This window comes from Prunus dulcis, chromosome 5 (genome assembly GCF_902201215.1).
Source record: "Prunus dulcis chromosome 5, ALMONDv2, whole genome shotgun sequence".
In the NCBI taxonomy this organism is placed as follows: Eukaryota; Viridiplantae; Streptophyta; class Magnoliopsida; order Rosales; family Rosaceae; genus Prunus; species Prunus dulcis.
This window is the reverse complement of record NC_047654.1, coordinates 10028672-10046434: the sequence shown is the minus strand read 5'-3', so window position 1 is coordinate 10046434 and position 17763 is coordinate 10028672. Positions and strand designations below refer to the sequence as shown.

General features: G+C 35.6%; 2 protein-coding genes and 1 non-coding gene across 5 annotated transcripts; 2 read left to right on the top strand and 1 right to left on the bottom strand.

Annotated features, from left to right (window-relative positions):
• Nucleotides 1-387: 387 nt before the first annotated feature.
• Nucleotides 388-3533, top strand: LOC117628801 (ubiquitin-conjugating enzyme E2 4). Its single transcript, XM_034361325.1, has 6 exons — nt 388-517; nt 623-702; nt 1253-1367; nt 1510-1562; nt 1723-1851; nt 3205-3533. Exons 1-6 carry the CDS (start codon nt 474-476, stop codon nt 3336-3338), a joined length of 555 nt encoding a protein of 184 aa, XP_034217216.1. The 5' UTR covers nt 388-473; the 3' UTR covers nt 3339-3533.
• A 402-nt stretch (nt 3534-3935) lies between these two features.
• Nucleotides 3936-4007, top strand: TRNAT-UGU. Its single transcript has one exon. It is a non-coding gene; the product is annotated as a tRNA-Thr (tRNA).
• A 3283-nt stretch (nt 4008-7290) lies between these two features.
• On the bottom strand, nt 7291-13172 carry LOC117629229. 3 transcript variants are annotated; one of them, XR_004586038.1, is made up of 4 exons: nt 12924-13172; nt 12501-12652; nt 7614-7926; nt 7291-7493 (listed from the first exon to the last, which is right to left on the bottom strand). XR_004586038.1 is itself a non-coding variant. In XM_034361754.1 (3 exons), exon 3 carries the CDS (start codon nt 11537-11539, stop codon nt 8537-8539), a length of 3003 nt encoding a protein of 1000 aa, XP_034217645.1. In that variant the 5' UTR covers nt 11540-11608; nt 12501-12652; nt 12924-13172; the 3' UTR covers nt 8192-8536. The 3 variants fall into 3 exon arrangements, 2 of the variants coding, with proteins under 2 accessions (XP_034217645.1, XP_034217646.1); XM_034361754.1 differs by lacking the exons at nt 7291-7493; nt 7614-7926 and adding an exon at nt 8192-11608; XM_034361755.1 differs by lacking the exons at nt 7291-7493; nt 7614-7926 and adding an exon at nt 8192-11608 and having other exon boundaries at nt 12501-12620.
• Nucleotides 13173-17763: the final 4591 nt, after the last annotated feature.

The following is a 17763-nucleotide window of genomic DNA, read 5'->3' as shown; positions in this document are numbered from 1 at the left end:
CCATATTTAGCAGCAACAAAAGTTGTATGTACCATTTGACCAAAAGAAAAAAGGTTGTACGTACCATTTAACTACTTTATCAAAAGAGGAAATTACCATATAACCAAGAAATTCTCTCTCTCTCTCTCTCTCTCTCTCTCCCTTTTTACTTAACAATTCAGAAAATCTATGGTGGTAGAAAAACTTGCACGTAAGCTGATGATATTTCAAATTAATCACACATTGATAGACGTGAGATACCGTAACGGTGGTATCCCGTATCATGTATATTGTAATGTAGGTTCTACCTTGGGAGATCTAACAATGACTGCAGAAATTTACTGGACCATTTATTACTGCAGAGTTGCCGACTTTTCTGAGCACATGTATAACATATATACTTCACTTTTTCTTTCACTCTGTCTGAATTTATTTGTGAAGAAACACAGAACATCTCTCTCAGCCTCTCTCACCCATTTCCCATACCCAAAAAAATGTCTTCGCCAAGCAAACGCCGTGAGATGGATTTGATGAAACTGTATATTTTCTCAAATATGCTTTTTTGTTGTTTAGTTTTAGTTTTTTACTTGTTGTAATTAAAGTTTTGTTTTTCTTGTCTTTGGTTTTGGTTGGTATGAACTAGGATGATGAGTGATTACAAGGTGGAGATGATCAATGACGGCATGCAAGAGTTTTATGTGGATTTCAATGGACCCAAAGAGAGTAAATCATCCGAACCCATATATGATATTCCCCCTTTTTTGTTTATTGTTTTGATGTCATCTCTGGTGGGTTCTATCCATGTTATGTCTTAAAGCTGTGTTTGTTTATGTTGATCATGTGATTGGGTTTCAGATTTATAATGTTTTAGATAGAATTATAGTTACCAGCTACTGACCACATAAATAGTCTCCTCTCTGAAGTCTGAACTATTTCATTTAACCGTGGTTTTGGTTTGATATTTTTTTTGGGGATAAAAAGTTTGGGATTGATTTAGTTGTGGGAATTTACTTAATTTTTCTGAATGAACTGATCTGGCTACTGATGCTTGTTTAAATATCTGAATTCCAATTTAGATTAGGATGTGATTTTAGAGTTTTAACTTAGACTTCTCTCTACTGCTTGTGCATAAATGGGCTGCAAGTTTCTTGTTTTCTGGTTTTCTTCTACAGGATGAAGTTTTTACATACTTTGCTTTCGAGTAATATGGAAATTGAATGAAAGGTGGGCCTTTTCTTTTCTTTTTTCCCCTTTTTTGGATGCAATGTGGCAGGTCCGTATCAGGGAGGTGTCTGGAGGATAAGGGTGGAGCTACCAGATGCTTATCCTTACAAATCTCCATCTGTTGGCTTTGTCAACAAAATTTACCACCCAAATGTTGATGAAATGTGAGTTGGAAGATGCTGAAAATTTCGTACTTTGGCTTTGTTTGAGTTGTATTTTACTTTATTATAGAATAGTTTGTAAAACTTGAATATTGTGCAAGGCTTTGTACTTAAGTCTGGCTAATGGTGATTTTTTGAGTTCCAGGTCTGGATCAGTTTGTTTAGATGTTATCAACCAAACTTGGAGCCCCATGTTTGGTAGGCCTATACACGCTTTCTTGTGCATGTAAAATGATATGGTTTATATGGAGACCCGGATACTTTACTTTCAATTATACTTTGTAGTTTTCTTTATAACTAGTGCTGCTACCTGGAGGAGACAAGGATTTACCTCTATTATTTCTTAACTTTTTTCCAGACCTGGTTAATGTGTTTGAAGTGTTTCTGCCCCAACTTCTTTTATATCCCAACCCATCGGATCCATTGAATGGAGAGGCAGCTGCTTTAATGATGCGTGATCGTTCTGCTTATGAACAAAGAGTAAAAGGTAGTAATTATTTGCAGCTTTTGTGAATTAAGTATATATTGGTTGCCTTTTGTAGGGCTTGCACTGACATGCTAGTGTCTTCCTTTTAGTTCCTTTCTTTTGTTGTTGTTCACATATACAGCCTTAGTTGCAGAAGTCAGAGGAGGATTTTGAAATCATAACTGGACTGTTTTTAAAAAAGTTTTGAAGGTCATGAATCTGTGATGTTTAAACATATAAGCTTTGCTGTAGGTTTATTGGAACAATTAAAACTGGTTTAAAATGTTATGAAATTTCACTCTGCAATAGTCATATTAAGTGGAAAATACTTGAGATGTTAAGGTTTACATGAGTTCAAATCAATAGCTGTGTTTTAAGACTTGTGACACCTTTTAATCCAACTTTTGAAGGACTCCAGATGTCAAATGACACCAGCAGTATCCTCTTCGAAGCTTTGAATTCCTTAGAAAATTAGTCATGTGCAAATAAATAGTAAATCTTAGATGTATCAAGTATATGCTTTTTAAACTTCTATACCTCACATATATTTAAGACTTTTGATACTATAAAACAATAATGTGGAAGATAGCTTCTACATTGAGCCTTGAGGATCAGATATTACTGTCCATTCTGCAGTTGCTTGAGGATTAATGATATGTCAGTTACTGCATCTAATGGAAAAATGGATGCAGTTGTAAAGGGGTTGGGAAATGTAATCCAATTTTATCTGTTCTGAGATATTGATCCCCACTGAGGAACAAAGTGGATAGTTGTTTTCAGCACAAGATTTTTAGGAATTCTTCAGATAAATTTGTTCTCTGAAGTCTGAACCCCACAGAGCATGACAAAATGTAGGGTTTGCATAATAAAGTTGGCAGTACAATTCTATTATGTTTGTATATCGCCACGGGATGATGATGAACAGGTGATGAGAATGCACGGATGGTTGGAGTCCAACTAGCTGATGTCTTGGAAGTCACAATATTGGTTTTTGGAATTAGTATATGAGAGCTTAAAATTTCACGTTTTGTTGGTCTTCAGTTTTGGCCGAAAATGTTAAGAGTTGTAGCAAATTAAAAGATCTCTAGAATCGGCATTTTATCAGATATGAGGATTAGGATCACGAGTCTTAAGAATTTTCAAGACGAAAAATAGCTTGCAGTAGCCCCGTCATGCTTACAAACTTCCTGTTACTCAACTCCTTTTGCTCATCTGTAATTCATAAGTAATTGTTCATACGAGTTCGCAGCACCAAATACAAATCATAAGATCACTGCTTTCAACATCCCTACTTAAATCTATTTCACTGCGTGTCATTCTGCTTTATGTTCATTGTTTGTACGTATTTTTCTGATTATTCTTTGTAACTTACAGAGTATTGTGAGAAGTATGCAAAGCCAGAAGACATAGGTGGTGCTCCGGAGGAGAAATCAAGTGATGATGAGGATCTGAGTGAAGATGAATATGACTCCAGTGATGACGCAGTTGCAGGCCAAGCTGATCCATAGGTTCATAAACCCTGGCCCAGTTAACTCTCTGTTGTACCTGTACATTATATTGTACTCGATGCATGGAAAATTAAACCCCAAAAAAACAACCAAAAAAAAACTAAGGGCTTATGGAAAAATTCCTGCCCTTCTATGATTGTTGTCCATGGCGGTTGTGTAAATTAATCAACTATGATTTATTGTTTTCAATATTCATCTACTGTTTTGGACTGAAAGAGGTCATGTTCTGCTCAGCATATGCATGCTGACACACATGCAATAAGTGCATTCTGGTCCCTTATGGGTGAATGATATCTCCATCTGCATAATTACCAAACCATTGGATAGGATTTTGGATAAATAAGTTCGAACTTGGGATATTTTTCAATATTGAAATATATCACAAGAATAGGAGCACGATTGGACTCAGGATTTCTTTCAATATTGAAAGAAATATATCACTAGAATAAGAGCTGGTTGGTAAAGGATGTTGAACAATGAACCTGGATTATAGAATGCGTCTGGAAAAATTAAAACAAGGGAATCCTAAAATTTAAATGAGGCAAGAACGGCAATAATATTATCTAAATATATTTATATCTCGCATAAAATCAACAAGCCCTTATAGCTCAGTGGTAGAGCGTTAGTCTTGTAAACTAAAGGTCCGTAGTTCGATCCTGCGTGAGGGCATCATGTTTTTTGTGATTTTTTTTTTTTTACCTATTTCAAATTCTTCCAGGTTACAGAAAAGGAGGTGTCACATCAAACAGTTAGAACTACACTTTCACAGTGGGGTCCACTTATATCAACACATTACTGGTTTTATCCAAAAATAAATAATAGAGATGTATAATGTCAGGGTAATGTCAGTGATTGACAAATTGCTCCAACAGATTGTTCTTTTTCTTTTGGTCGTACTTTCTAGGGAGAACAACCCCTGAGAAAGGGTTTCAAGGTGATCACAAGCAAGGTCTAAAATATCAGTGATACAAGAAGTATTGGTAGTCTAAAAACATAAAAATTTCAATAGAAATATCAGGATATTTATTGATATTGATAAAAATTAAATACAAACCACGAAAATTGTAAGAAAATTTTGAAAATTTTTATTGAAACTTTGGAGGATACTTATTTAGTAAATTATTTATTAGTTTATCACAAAAAATTGGAAGAAAATGCATTACATGATGGATTTAACTAATTTAAGTTGATTATATAGTCAGATGACAAACACTATGAGTGTAGAAAATATGTAGTAATTAATGAAAGAAGATTAAACACACCACAATCATTTATATATAATGATTTACTACAATATTTTACATTTTATACATTGCATGGTAAGATACGTAAGTGACTTTATACCACATAAAGTTTCTATGAGGTTCAAATTTTTCACTATATTCATCATCTCTATGTGTAAAGTAAGTGTATTGTGAAGAGTAGTCATCAAATGATAAATCCCAAAATAGTTTTGCATGTAATTATTAACATGCCACCCATATGGATCCGAGATTGGTTGACGTTGTCCATGAGCAAAATCATTTGAAGATTGAGTCTCGGATTCTATCCATGTCTCAATATTCAGAAGAAAAAAGAACTTACCATTTGGACGCCACAATACAAAGCAAACCAAGGATGACTAATTTTACAAGAGGAAACACCTTGAATCCCCTTTGTGTGTTTTTTTTTTTTTTTTCATTATATCGATATTTTCGATATTTTAGCGATATTGTAACAAAATATTGCTAAGTGTGAGCGAAATTATCGACATCGATATTTTCCAATATTATCCTCGATATTCTCGATATTTATACGATATGTGCATGTATACGTTTAAGAAATATCGGTGATTCGAAAAAATGATAATATCCCCGATATTATCGATATTTTAGACTATAATCACAAGTATTTGCATTGCCATTGAAAACTCAAATTGTATAATATACTCTAAATTAATCTAATATACAAAAAGGAAATTTGAAATTGAGTGCAAAAGGGTAGGCTCAATGCTCTGACCAACTGGTCGAACTCACGTGTGCCCAAATAGAGAATTTTTTATTGGGGAATACTAGCAATCTTCTCTCTAACCTTCTCCTTTGAACTTTCTCTTTTTTTTGCTCAACATGTGTCATTCTTCTTACACTTAAAACAATGTCATTAATATATTATACAAGTTAACTTTTGCTTTCCAAGTTTACCCTTATTAAATGTATTCAATTTATCCAAAAAAAAAATTCACAACTTTCTTACCTTTTTTTATAATTTTTATGTTTTAACGTTAATTATTTTTTTTTTAAAAATGTATGCTTTATAAAAAAAAAAAAAAAAAAGAGGAAATGTCCATTTTTTTTAAAACACAAAGGACTTTTTTTTTCCCCCTATCTAAACCCTTTGTGTTTACAAATTTATAAAAGAAAAAAAAAAGGGACATTTCCTCTTAAAAGCAGATATTTTCTTTTAAAAAATAATAATAATAAGATGGTAAGAAAGTTGTGAAATTTTTTTTGAATAAATTGAATACATTTAATAAGGATAAACTTGAAAAGTAAAGGTTAGCTTGTATAATATATTAATGACATTGTTTTAAGTATAAAGAGAATGACACACATCAAACAAAAAATGGAGAAAATCCAAAAGAAAATGTTAAAAAGAAGGTTGCTAGCATTCCTTTTTTTTTTTTTTTTTTTCACAAAGTTGCAACTTGCAAGGAAGTCTTGACCAAAAACAAAAAAAGTTGCAAGGTAGTCTTCAACTGGCTGAACCTGGAAACTATCAAAACTGAGACTGAGAGGGGCTCAAAGCCCCAAGATTGCTGCATGCACAGTACATATTAAGATAAGATGGTGATTGCTTACTGTTGAGTGCCAGTTGCAAAATCAAAATGCCAATCCCCAACTAGACTGTGATTCAGGTGTTTATATCTGAGGCATTTAAACATGTGAAAGCAAAACACCAAGATGGGATTTTTCTTTTTTTTCTTTCTAAAGCTGAATTGAGCAAATGGGCACTAAATGCTGTGATACTTTTCATATTTCAGATATGTGATTTTGTCTACCATTCTCTTTCTGGGTCCAAATGCATCTAACGGTCAAAAATTGTCTACACGACTGACCGTAGCTCCGTCGCATTGCAACACTTTCTATTTATAACAGAATAATGCCTCCAAGAATGGCAATGGAACATGAGTTGCTTGGTTATTTTCCAAGAGGCCCCAGCATTTACCATGAATTCTAACAAGACTTCATCATGGGCATAAATTTATTATGTCTGGACTAATTCCAAAAACAAGAACTGTGACTTCCAAGACATCAGCTACTTGGGCTCCAGGCATCCCAATGCATTCTCATCACCTATTCATCATCATCCAGTGGCTATATTCAAACAGAAGAGAGTTGTACAGCCAATTCTTTGTTATGCAAACCCTATATCAAGCTTTGAGTGGTTCCGACTTCAGACGACAAATTTCTCCAAAGAATTCCTATAAAACTTGTGCAGAAAACAACGGTCCACTTTGATCCTCAGTGGGATCAAAATATCTCAGAACAGATAAAATTGGATTACATTTCCCAACACCCTCACAACTGCATCCATTTTTCCATTAGATGCAGTAACTGACGTATCCTAAATCCTTCCAGCAACTGCAGAATGGGCAGCAATATCTGATCCTCAAGGTTCAAAGAAGAAGCTATCTTCCACATTATTGTTTTATGTTATCAAAAGTCTTAAATACGTGTGAGGTAGAGAAGTTTCAAAAGCGTACACCTGATACAGGTAAGATTTACTATTTATTTGCACACGACTAGTTTTCAAGGAATTCATTATTTATTTGCACATTACTAGTTTTCTAAGGAATTCAAACCTTCGAAGAGAATACTGCTGATCTCATTTGACATCTGGAGTCAAAAACCAAACTCGGATTAAAAGGTGCCACAAATCTTGGAAACACAGGTATTGATTTAAACTCTAAGTAAACCTTAAAATCTCAAATATTTTCCACTTAATATGACTATTGCAGAGTGAAATTTCATAACACTTTAAAACCAGTTTTAAGTGTTCTAATAAACTACAGTAAAGCTTATATGTTTAAACATCACAGATTCATGACCTTCAAAACTTTCTTAAAAACAGTCCAGTTATGATTTTGAAATCCTCCTCTGCCTCCTGCAACGAAGGCTGTATATGCGAACAACGAAAAAAGGAAGGAACTAAAGTAAGTCTCAAGCATGTCAGTGCAAGCCATACAAGAGGCAACCAATGTATACTCAATTCAAAAAAGCTGCAAATAATTACTACCTTTTACTCTTTGTTCATAAGCAGAACGATCATGCATAGCAGCTGCCTCTCCATTCAATGGATCCAATGGGTTGGGATATAAAAGACGTTGGGGCAGAAACACTTCAAACACATGAACCAGGTCTGGCACAAATTTAAGAAATAATAGAGGTAAATTCTTGTCTCCTCCAGGTAGCAGCATTAGTTATAAGGAAAACATCAAAGTAAAATTGAAAGTAAATTATCTTGTCCACCAATAGATGGAGATTTATAAGGATAGGCATCTGTAGCTCCACCCTTATCCTCCAGACACCTCCCTGATAAGGACCTGCCACTTCGCATCCGAAAAAAGGAAAGAAAAAAAAAAGAAAAAGAAAAGGCCCACCTTTCATTCAATTTCCATATTACTCAGAAGCAAAGTATGTATAAACTTCATCCTGTTGAAGAAAACCAGAAAACAAGAAACTTGCTCCCATTTATGCTCAAGCAGTAGAGAGAAATCTAAGTTTAAAATCTACATCACATCCTAATTTAAATTGGAATTTAGACATTTAAAACAAACATCAGTTAAAATAGAAAAATTAAGTAAATCCCACAACTAAATCAATCCAAAACATTTTGGCAAAAAAATCACAGAAACCCCATAGGTAATTCAGAGTATATACATAATTCTATCCAAAACAAAGATATATCTAAAACCCAAAACAACTATCACATGATCAACGTAAAAGAACTTAGCTTTAAGAACACCAAGAAAGGATGAGGCAGACAAATGTTATTCACATAAACATAAAAAGAAAGGATGTTATGGGAAAGGAATGAATTCTCTTTCAGACTAAAAATTGGTATAGAAAATCTCTCTGAATGGGGTATGCATCTGTTTTAATTCAGACTTTTGTATAAACTCTAGAGTAAATCTGCTTACAAAAGAAAAATTATGGAATCTATGGTGAAGTATGAATTTGAACATTTGCAAGAAGCCTGGTGATTTTGCTAAGAGTTTCACGAGCAGCTACAGTGTCATGGTGATCTTCACCACAGATTGAAGTTCTGATAAAAAGAGCCTTCCTAATTAGATCATCAGCTATGTCAAACTGTCCCCCTCTAAGCATTAGCTTTGCCCTAGTTTCTAGGACTGTGGCTCTCGACAGCGCAAGCTCCTGCCAAAGGTAAGGATTCAACTGAGCATTAGTCGGGATCGGCCTCCAACAAAGTGATTTATCCAGCCACTTCTCAACGGGCGTAACAAATGCTTGGTCTGCTGCTTCCAGGGCATTGGTGCAGAGGCGCAGGAGCTCCAGAGCAGCATTGCAACGAGAGAATGTAATGAAGGTCCGTATTGCAAGAGGCAAAACCACTTCCTTGACAAGGTATAACAGATCTGACACCTTAAGCTCAACAACTATAGGGTCATGACTAAATCCAAATGTCAAGAAACAGGCTGCCCAGATATGTTCCGAGTGTTGAGATATTGATCCACGAGTGATGACAGCTTGAACCATGGCTTGTGCAACTCCAGTCACTACTCTCTTGCGAGCATATAGCTTGATGAGTTCATGGAAATGGATATGGTCTTGCCTGGTACTGCTTCTAGCAATATTAAACCTTACCAACATGGAAGTTGCTTCTGCTTCTGATTTTTTGGTGTATGATGTAGCGAAGCCACAAGTTAAAGAACGCAGTAACTTTCTCCACAACCAGGTCCCTTGATGCTTTTCTGGTATCTTGTGAGCAGCTAGGGCTAATAAAGAAACTGGAATTGCGGTTGGTGCAAACCAAGTACTTGCCTGGACCATTCTGGTTGCCAAGCTCCTTGGTCCATCCGCATGATCAAAAATTGAGAAACACACCTCAAAGAGTTGCAGAAGGAAAGTGTGTCGCCTCAACGAATTAACCTCCCTGCCACTCCATGAAAACTCTTTTAAGGGCATTCTATTAGTGGTTTCCAATAGCTTACTTGGAAGAATGGGCAGCTCGGACAATATTGCACCTACAATTGCAAGTCCCAACGTTGACCGTCCCACCTTCTCCTCAATAGCTCGTAAAGCATCCAATTCTTCATTTTCTGTGTATTCTTTTACACTACCCTGCATTAGCGACATTGCCTCAGCCCCAGATAAGTATGAAAGTTTCAAAGGCTCCAAATTCATCACAGAAGGAAGGCGTGTGGAAATTATTATGTGTGTCTCTCCACCAAAACGGGGAAGAAGATCCATTACAAGTTTGTGATCCCACCAATCCTTTTCACTTTCTAAGTTATCAATCACCACCAAAAAGGGCATGTTTCTCATGAGTTCTCTGCGTACTCTAGCTATGGCTGCCTCTTCCTGATCTTCAAAGCTTTTGATACTGTTTTTGTCCAAGCAATTTTCAACCCCAACATCAACTTCTAAGAACGACCAGAGATTCAGATAATTTTGTCTAATATACCTACTTTCCCCTCCTACCCACAAAACCATCTTGTACCTCTGGTGATATCTGTAAGCAAATTCAAGAAGAAGCTCTGTCTTGCCAATTCCTGAGTCCCCAGACACACAAGCAATCCCCTTCCCATACAAAATCTTCGTTGATCTTTTTCTCCTTGCATATCTTGCACCACTTTTTGGCTTTGATTGGTGCTTTTTTTGAGGAAGCTCAGTGCTTTGCATCTCAATCTCTTTTTCTGTCTCCTTCCAGACAACTGGTTCTTTTCCTTTTCTGCTGCCAATCTCCAATTTGCGTTCCCTTCGCCTTTCATCAAACGAACTGCTCCTACCCCACCCAATTGTCAAGTTCTTTCGCCTAGGCCTAGCCTTGAGCTCAAAATAATCTCTTTCTGCATCTCCACTGACATCGCCAAAAAGTATGAATTCCAGCTCAGAAAGTTCCTTCTTCCTACCAACAAAATTCTCATTTCGAGGGAATGGGAACTCTTCTTTCTCCACCTTCTCTCTCCACTTGCTCAATCGGTCTACAACACTTCTCCTCCCTAATCTGATTGCTAATAATGTCACAGCCCTTAATATACAATCTCTCCAGTTACCATCCTGAGCTTCCAATTTCCATTCATCGACCCGAGAGAGGCTATGAACAGCTTCTTTCCACTCCTTCTCCAACCCTCCATACAAAATCCATAACTCTCCACCATGTTTTTCCCACAACTCTCCTCTCTTCTCAACTATATCCCTGACAAGGCAATCACCTGGACTCAAGTCAAAGAATATTGGGACCAAGGTCTTCTTGCTAGAGAAAAATCGCAGTTCCTCAATGGTGTATGGATTTCTGAACGACTTCCTTGTTAAGATGACAATCCCAAAAGAAGAAACATCCATGGCCCTCTCAACAATTCCATGTTTACGGGAATTCCTACATCGGGATCTGTCAGATACAAAACAACTCATCCCCTGAACTTCCAACTCAACTCGGAGCCAATTAGCAAACCTCAGCAAAGAAGGTTTCCGGCCATGTAAACCTATGAAGACGTCACAGCTCCTCAGCCTGTTAGAGGTCAGTGAAACTGGACCTGATGTGTATGGGGCTCCATAATTTCTCGCATGCTTTTTCTGCCTCTCTCTTTGCCCAGAATAATCATAGCCACGGGCATGGCTGTGACTAGATAGAACGCTGTTAGAAATGCCCGTTGAGGAAGATACACGGTCAAACTTCTGAAAATCACCTGATACGGAAGCAGCTGGGGCAAGCGACATGGTTGACAATTTATATCTGACATTTGCTAAAGATTCAAGGTCTGGAATTCCAGAGCTGGAACTAAGGGGATCTGTACTTAAAAGAATGCTGTCACATGGAGCCTCAGACCTTGTTGATTCAGATAGTTGAAAAGATGGTGATCTCGGGGAGAAGAAGGGCGACTGATTTGCTGAAAAGAATGTTGAAGATGATGTTGACATATTCCTAGAAGTTGTAGCCGGTAAGGAACAGAACCTGGAGCTATCATCTCCAATATCCATATCTACAAACTTTCCCACTTCCTAAATTACTTAAATCCAGTGCATTCACATAAGCTATGGAGAGCCACTCTGAAATGGAAGACGTGGCTTTAATTAGTTGAAAAAATTTCTCCAACACTGGAAGAACAGTATATATATTCAACAGGAAAAGACAAATGGAAGTATAAAAATTCACGCTACACAGTGAACCAACAAAGGAAGACTAAGACAGCAGCAGATCATATGCCTGAAGCCGACTTCCAGCTTGTGGAAAACGTGTTCTGTTCCTCAATATTTTATATTTTTTCCTTTTTTTCACAGGAAACAGAACTTTATTAAGAAAAATTGAAACAACACAAATACATTGAACCATATGTCAACCTAAAAGACTCAAGAGAAAAAGATGGGAATTTCACCCCAAAAAAAAAAAAAGAAAAGATGAGAACAAAAAAGGAGACTCAAGGTAACCTTTTACTCTTACTCTAAAGCAGAAAGAAAAAAAAAAAAACCCCAAAAACAAAGAAACAGGATAACACAAACCACCAGAATCTGGAAACTAAATAATCAAACTTCTCCATATTCGAAGGCAAGGAAAAAAAGGAAAATAAATGCGTTCAAGCGATATAGTAGTGGAAAAACATCTACAATGGAATCCCAAAATATATCAAAATCAAAAAGTCAATACTTAATTCAGCAGAAAAAAATTACCGGCAGCCAAAACTGCCGCAAAGTTATGCTTCTATGGTCCATATAACCCAATTGAAGCATATTATTCATCTATATACAGAGAGAACCCACTTCCTAAAATCGAAGAAACAAAAGAAGATAAGAACCATGATAAAGGATTGTTTTTGAGGCATTACAGATCCAAAGTAATAAATAAGCTTTAAACCAAAGGACCATTTCTCGAACGAACTTAATAGAATAATACAGAATGGAATAGAAAAATATTTCCTTCATAAATTCAGATCTGGATACTTACCAGGATTCAAATCTACAACCTGGTGGCAAAGAATCCATCTTTTGGCTTCAAATCAAACAACCCAGTTCCACGAAATGAATGATAGCCCCAAAAAAGTTCAAATTTGGGCAACTCAAATCTCTGAAAATGAGTACAATGAAGTTAAGCCAAACCTGTAGAGAGAGAAAGCAACTGAGACGTAGAAATATATAATTGCCCAAAAGGCCAAAACACAGAAAGGAAAGTATCTTTAGGCCAAAGGTCAAGATTTTTCATTCAGAAGAGAAAGTTTTGACACAATGCAATCAGTGTGCAATTGAAATTATTGGCATTTAAGATATATACCTTTTACAGACACACGATTTTTCAGCCCAAAAATAAAAAAAGTTATAGACAAAGTGAAGATTTTTCGTGAAAGTAAATGAATCCTCAATATTGGCTTACCTCTTTTAATGGCCGAAAAGAGAAGGAAAAGAAAAAAATCTGAGAGGTCTCTGACTCTGGAACTGTTCAACTCACTCTTTTCAATGCCTAACTAAACTAAACGAAACTCTCAAGCTTTGTTTCTCTCTCTAAAAGTTACTGTGGTGTCTGAGGGACTGAGGAACTGGTCTGAAAGAAAAGGAACACCGTTGGAGTGAGGAAAAAAGATGGGCCCCAAAGAAGAGATCTGACGAGGTACGCCTGGTAGGCTCCATGTTCCCCTTTTATTGCTGTGAAGTTTTCAGAAAAATCCACTGTGTTTTGGGGTTTCGTATTCACATTTTTATCTTTTTGGATTTGGTCACACACTGTTCCAGCGGGTGTGTGTTAAAAAATGTTTTTATTTCGACAACGTTGGATAGAAGGGTTTTAGGTTTCATATGCCATACTCAGTGACGGGTTGCTTGATGAAAGTCCATTTGATTGGAAGAGGTTTCAATTTGAAATAAGATTCATGGGTTCGTGAGACATTCTTTTGGTTTCATAATCTTAAACCCTAATTTTTTTGGCGCGAGTGTATTTGTTTGTTAACCGTAAATTTTGTAAGTTTGCGAGACATTCTTTCTATTTCACAACCTTAAACCCTAAATATTTTTAGCGCCAAATCAAATTAATTTTGATTGTATTTGTTTCTTAACCGTTACACTGTTGATTTCCATATTATGACGATTCTAAGACCATGTCACCCATCTAGATATTAAGCTCTTAAAATAAATACATTGGTCCCATAATTAATTAACTCACACTAATTATACAATACTTTATATTACATGTGAACTAATTGAAGGTAAGTGATGTGGGGAGCAAAGGGCCTTATAGCTCAAATGGTTAATAGCAATTATCTCTGCACATCATGTTATGTGTTCGAATTTCTCATTCTTCAATATTATTTATATATATAAATTAAATAAAAAAAAGTGATGCGAGGATAAGAAGAATAATAAGAAAATGTAGAACAATACAACATAATTCACAGCAAAATAGAAGGTAAATAAGCAAAGCTTTACATTATCATATGAGTGATCCCTCTCACCAACAAAAGACCACTATATATACCCTACCAAAAGATGTAACGTTGGAGTGACTAAATTGGATGGGGCAAAGTTCTAATTTTAACCAGTATTTGTAAGCATATGCATAGGACCCTTTGATGTGAAAAAGGCTTAGGTTCATTTTACCAAAAGAAACGGGGTTAGATTCATTTCTGAATTGATTTTAAAAAATCTATATCATGATTGTACAACCACAAGCACACACACAGTTCCAAAACATGTCATTCCTTTAATATGTGGTGTGCTAAGATTGCCAGGTTTGGCAATTCTCATGCCTCATTCCTCCCCCCAAAAACTTTGCAAAGCAATCATATTGCTATTTTCTTTTGACGAAACTTTAAGGTATTTCGATTATAAATATGGTAATATTTGAAGAAAAATTTGAGTGTAAAAATTTTACTCGTCATGTATTACTACTAATTAATGTGTTATAATATAGTGAACGTCGTATAATCAAACTTTTAATCTTGACTTGTATTTAAAATGAATAGAAGTTGAAGTGTTTCTTTCATTTTCATTATTTTAATTCCATTCGAGTGATAGGTACGCTAATTGTTTCAAGCAAAAGGGTAGGTTTTTCTTCTTTTGGCAAGTAATGGAGGTTTTATTTGATCAAAACTATGCACACCAAATTTTCCATGTCTTCAGATACGCGTTATATTATCTCTGCCCTATGAATCATTAATGCAGTAAGATAACATCTCTATCCTGCCAATTAAAGAACTGCTAAAAGTTGACTTAAATCATAGGGGATTTGGCTCTTTCAACGTCAGTCCAAAACACTCTTTTGCCACTTCTTTCTTGAGAGCACATGCTTTCATGTGGCACCGCACACGAATGGAGAGCTATGATCTGTTCATACTCATTATTCTTAATGCAATCAGTGGCTTAGATTGCAACACCTGGCATCACTATCAGGAACCAAAAAAGGAAGGAAAAAAATAAAGGAGTTTTAAAGTTTGAAATGGGGTTGAACACAAATCCACAACTGCCCCATCACATTGCCCCCACAGATTGTAGACAGCTTGTGAACACAGCAGAAGTATTCAAAGTATAGATCGATTTATACTATTCTAATGTTTGGTAGCCAGTACAAAAGCTCATTATTTTATCATATTTTAAAAAATATTGTTTTCTTAAATTATGTGTTGTGTTAAGTTGTTAGACTGTCGATTTCGATATGTAATTTAAATTAATAATCTACTATTAATAAAAAATAATTTTTATTTACAGATCAGTAGTTTAAAATTCAAATCCCTATGACAATTCGATAGTATATGTGTATGAAAAACCTCTTTAGCATAACATATGAGATATTTCATTAAGCATTACCCTTGTTTCGAATTTTCAATTTTGCCCAAAAACAAAAAAAATTTGAAATGCACATTTAAGGGCCCATTCATGGCATTTGTAAATTGCATGATAAGTGGGGGCCATAGGAAGGAATTCAATTGTCACCCATCACCATCCTAAGTTCTGTCCAATCAACTCCAACAATAAACACTTGTCCACTTTTGAGCAACATATAAATGCATCCAAGTTCCAACTAATTAGACAGCAACTAGAGCAATTGAGGTCAAAATCTATAAAATTATATGCATGTCAGTGTCGGGTTGCCAAGTGACCAAAGTTAGATGGGGAAATGAAGAAAAATCAGAAGAATAATAAAGCTTCTTTGGTAGATAAATCTTTGTGCAAAAATAAGTGTTGGTGTTATTTGTAAGACCAGCATGCAATGAGCACAGCTTTTCATTTGTAATAATGAGGCCCATAATCAGGAAGTTGCCTAAGTTCCTTTTCTGTTTTGTTAAATCAAGCATTAGCCTTAGCCTGGGTGGCAATAACTTATTGTTTATTGAACAAGTTCATTGAGACTTGAGCATTTAACAAATAAACTTAGCGACTCTGGGTTAAAAGTACTGGCTGTACTTTTTATATTTAGAATGGGAGATTTGAATTTGAAATATTTTTCCGTGATGAAGAGAGATGTTATTATACTGAAAGTTTACTGATAAATGTAAGGGGCTTGTAGCTTACTAGTTTTAATTTTCTTTCAAATATCGCTTGTGTAAAAATAAAATAAAAACACTTACAGAAAGAAGTGCAAGATTCTTAAGAGGCCACCAAATTTGTTTTGTTTCTACTGTTCAAAATTGACAGGTGGAACTTGAATCAAATTAGATTAAACAAACCATCTTGACAGTTCAATTTTAAATTTGTATTAAATTTGGCTACAGCAATGGTCTTATCTCTCTCAACATTAAACAATTGAGCACAGCTATGAGGAAGTGGCACACAAAGTAATGAATATGGAAAAAGGCATAGGCTCAAACTTTATACAAGAAGTAGGAACGAAAGGATCCCTCAAAAGGAACACCGAGGAACTTTTTTGGGGTCAAATTATTCACGTTGAGTTAATTCTCTACACAAAAGTGGGCTGCAAGGAGTGTATATTATAACGCAAGCAGCCAAACAACAAGGCATTGAATAATATTCTAAAATTTATAGGCATGCACTTTGGAGCATTTTTATTTGGTATGAATATTTGCGGAGTATGAGTAGGCTAAAATGTAGTAAATATTGGCAGGGAAGTAGGGAGATTGGCTGGACCTTTGCCCAAAATTCAGTGTGCTTTCTGCTAAATAATAAATTTGCAGACAAGCAAATCTCTGCATAGATTTTGGGTAGCACTGAAATACTCAAAGACTAGCTTTACATAATGCAAATAATTCAGGATAGTTTTTTCAGACTGTCAAAAGGGGTTTTTGCAGCACAAAATTTGCTGCAATATTGACCTATGCTTCTGCCAACGTAGATGTCCTTCCTATAAACATTCTGCTTAATTTTGTTCCCTGCTACTCTCATATGCTCATGGTTCAAGGTTTTTTTGGTGTGGCATGCATAATGCATTGATGACATCTTTATATAAATTGGTACTTATTTGAAGAAGGATACTTAATTTAGGATCTAAAAATAAATGTTACAAATCAAATTCATGCATGCATGAAGTGCCCCATTCACACAAACTATTCACATAGCATCATGAAAGAACCTAAATAAGTGCATAGTTGTAGAACTCCTTATTACCATTGATCTTTGGGCTTTTCGCATAAACCCATTTCAAAGCCCAAAATTTCAGCTTTTTAAAGTAGACATTGGATCAATCCAACCATTCAATCCTTAAAAAAGTTTATGTCTAATATTTTCTCTCTTTTTGAATAGTGGGATTTAACCCCTCCCACAACCCTCTTCGCTCGCAACTTCCTCATTGTAGCACTCCCTTACCACCTTTTAGCTTGATAAGTCTGCGGCCTGACCTAGATCCAATATTGGAGATTGGGTCTATCTTTTTTCTAAAAACAAAAACTTGGGACCGTAGTTACGTGTAGTAGAATTCTATAGTGAGGGCGCCTTAAGGTCCTTAGATGAGGCCTTGTTTTTAACTGTTGGATCAAATTAGTTAGTCATTAGATTAAATTGGTTAGTTTGAGATAGAGCCTCAACTAAAGGCCTTAGATAATGCCCTTACTATAGAATGACTCGGTAGGTGTATTGATCAAATTTTTGGATGTATTTTTTGGTTAAATTCAGAAGCCAACCTTTTGATTTGGGCCATATGATTAAAGCCCAACAAAAGTGATACAGTTACTATCGAACACAAACAAACCCACGAAAGTAAGGGATAATATTAAAAATACTAAACCCAGTCATGCAGCCCAGCATTGGCCAATAGGACATCATAGTTTTTT

Coding starts and splice junctions, on each gene's coding strand:
- LOC117629229 (XM_034361754.1), bottom strand. CDS start 11,539: ATGGATATTGGAGATGATAGCTCCAGGTTCTGTTCCTTACCGGCTACA.
- LOC117628801 (XM_034361325.1), top strand. CDS start 474: ATGTCTTCGCCAAGCAAACGCCGTGAGATGGATTTGATGAAACT. Junction 518..622: donor GAGATGGATTTGATGAAACT/GTATATTTTCTC, acceptor GGTATGAACTAG/GATGATGAGTGATTACAAGG. Junction 1,852..3,204: donor TTATGAACAAAGAGTAAAAG/GTAGTAATTATT, acceptor TGTAACTTACAG/AGTATTGTGAGAAGTATGCA.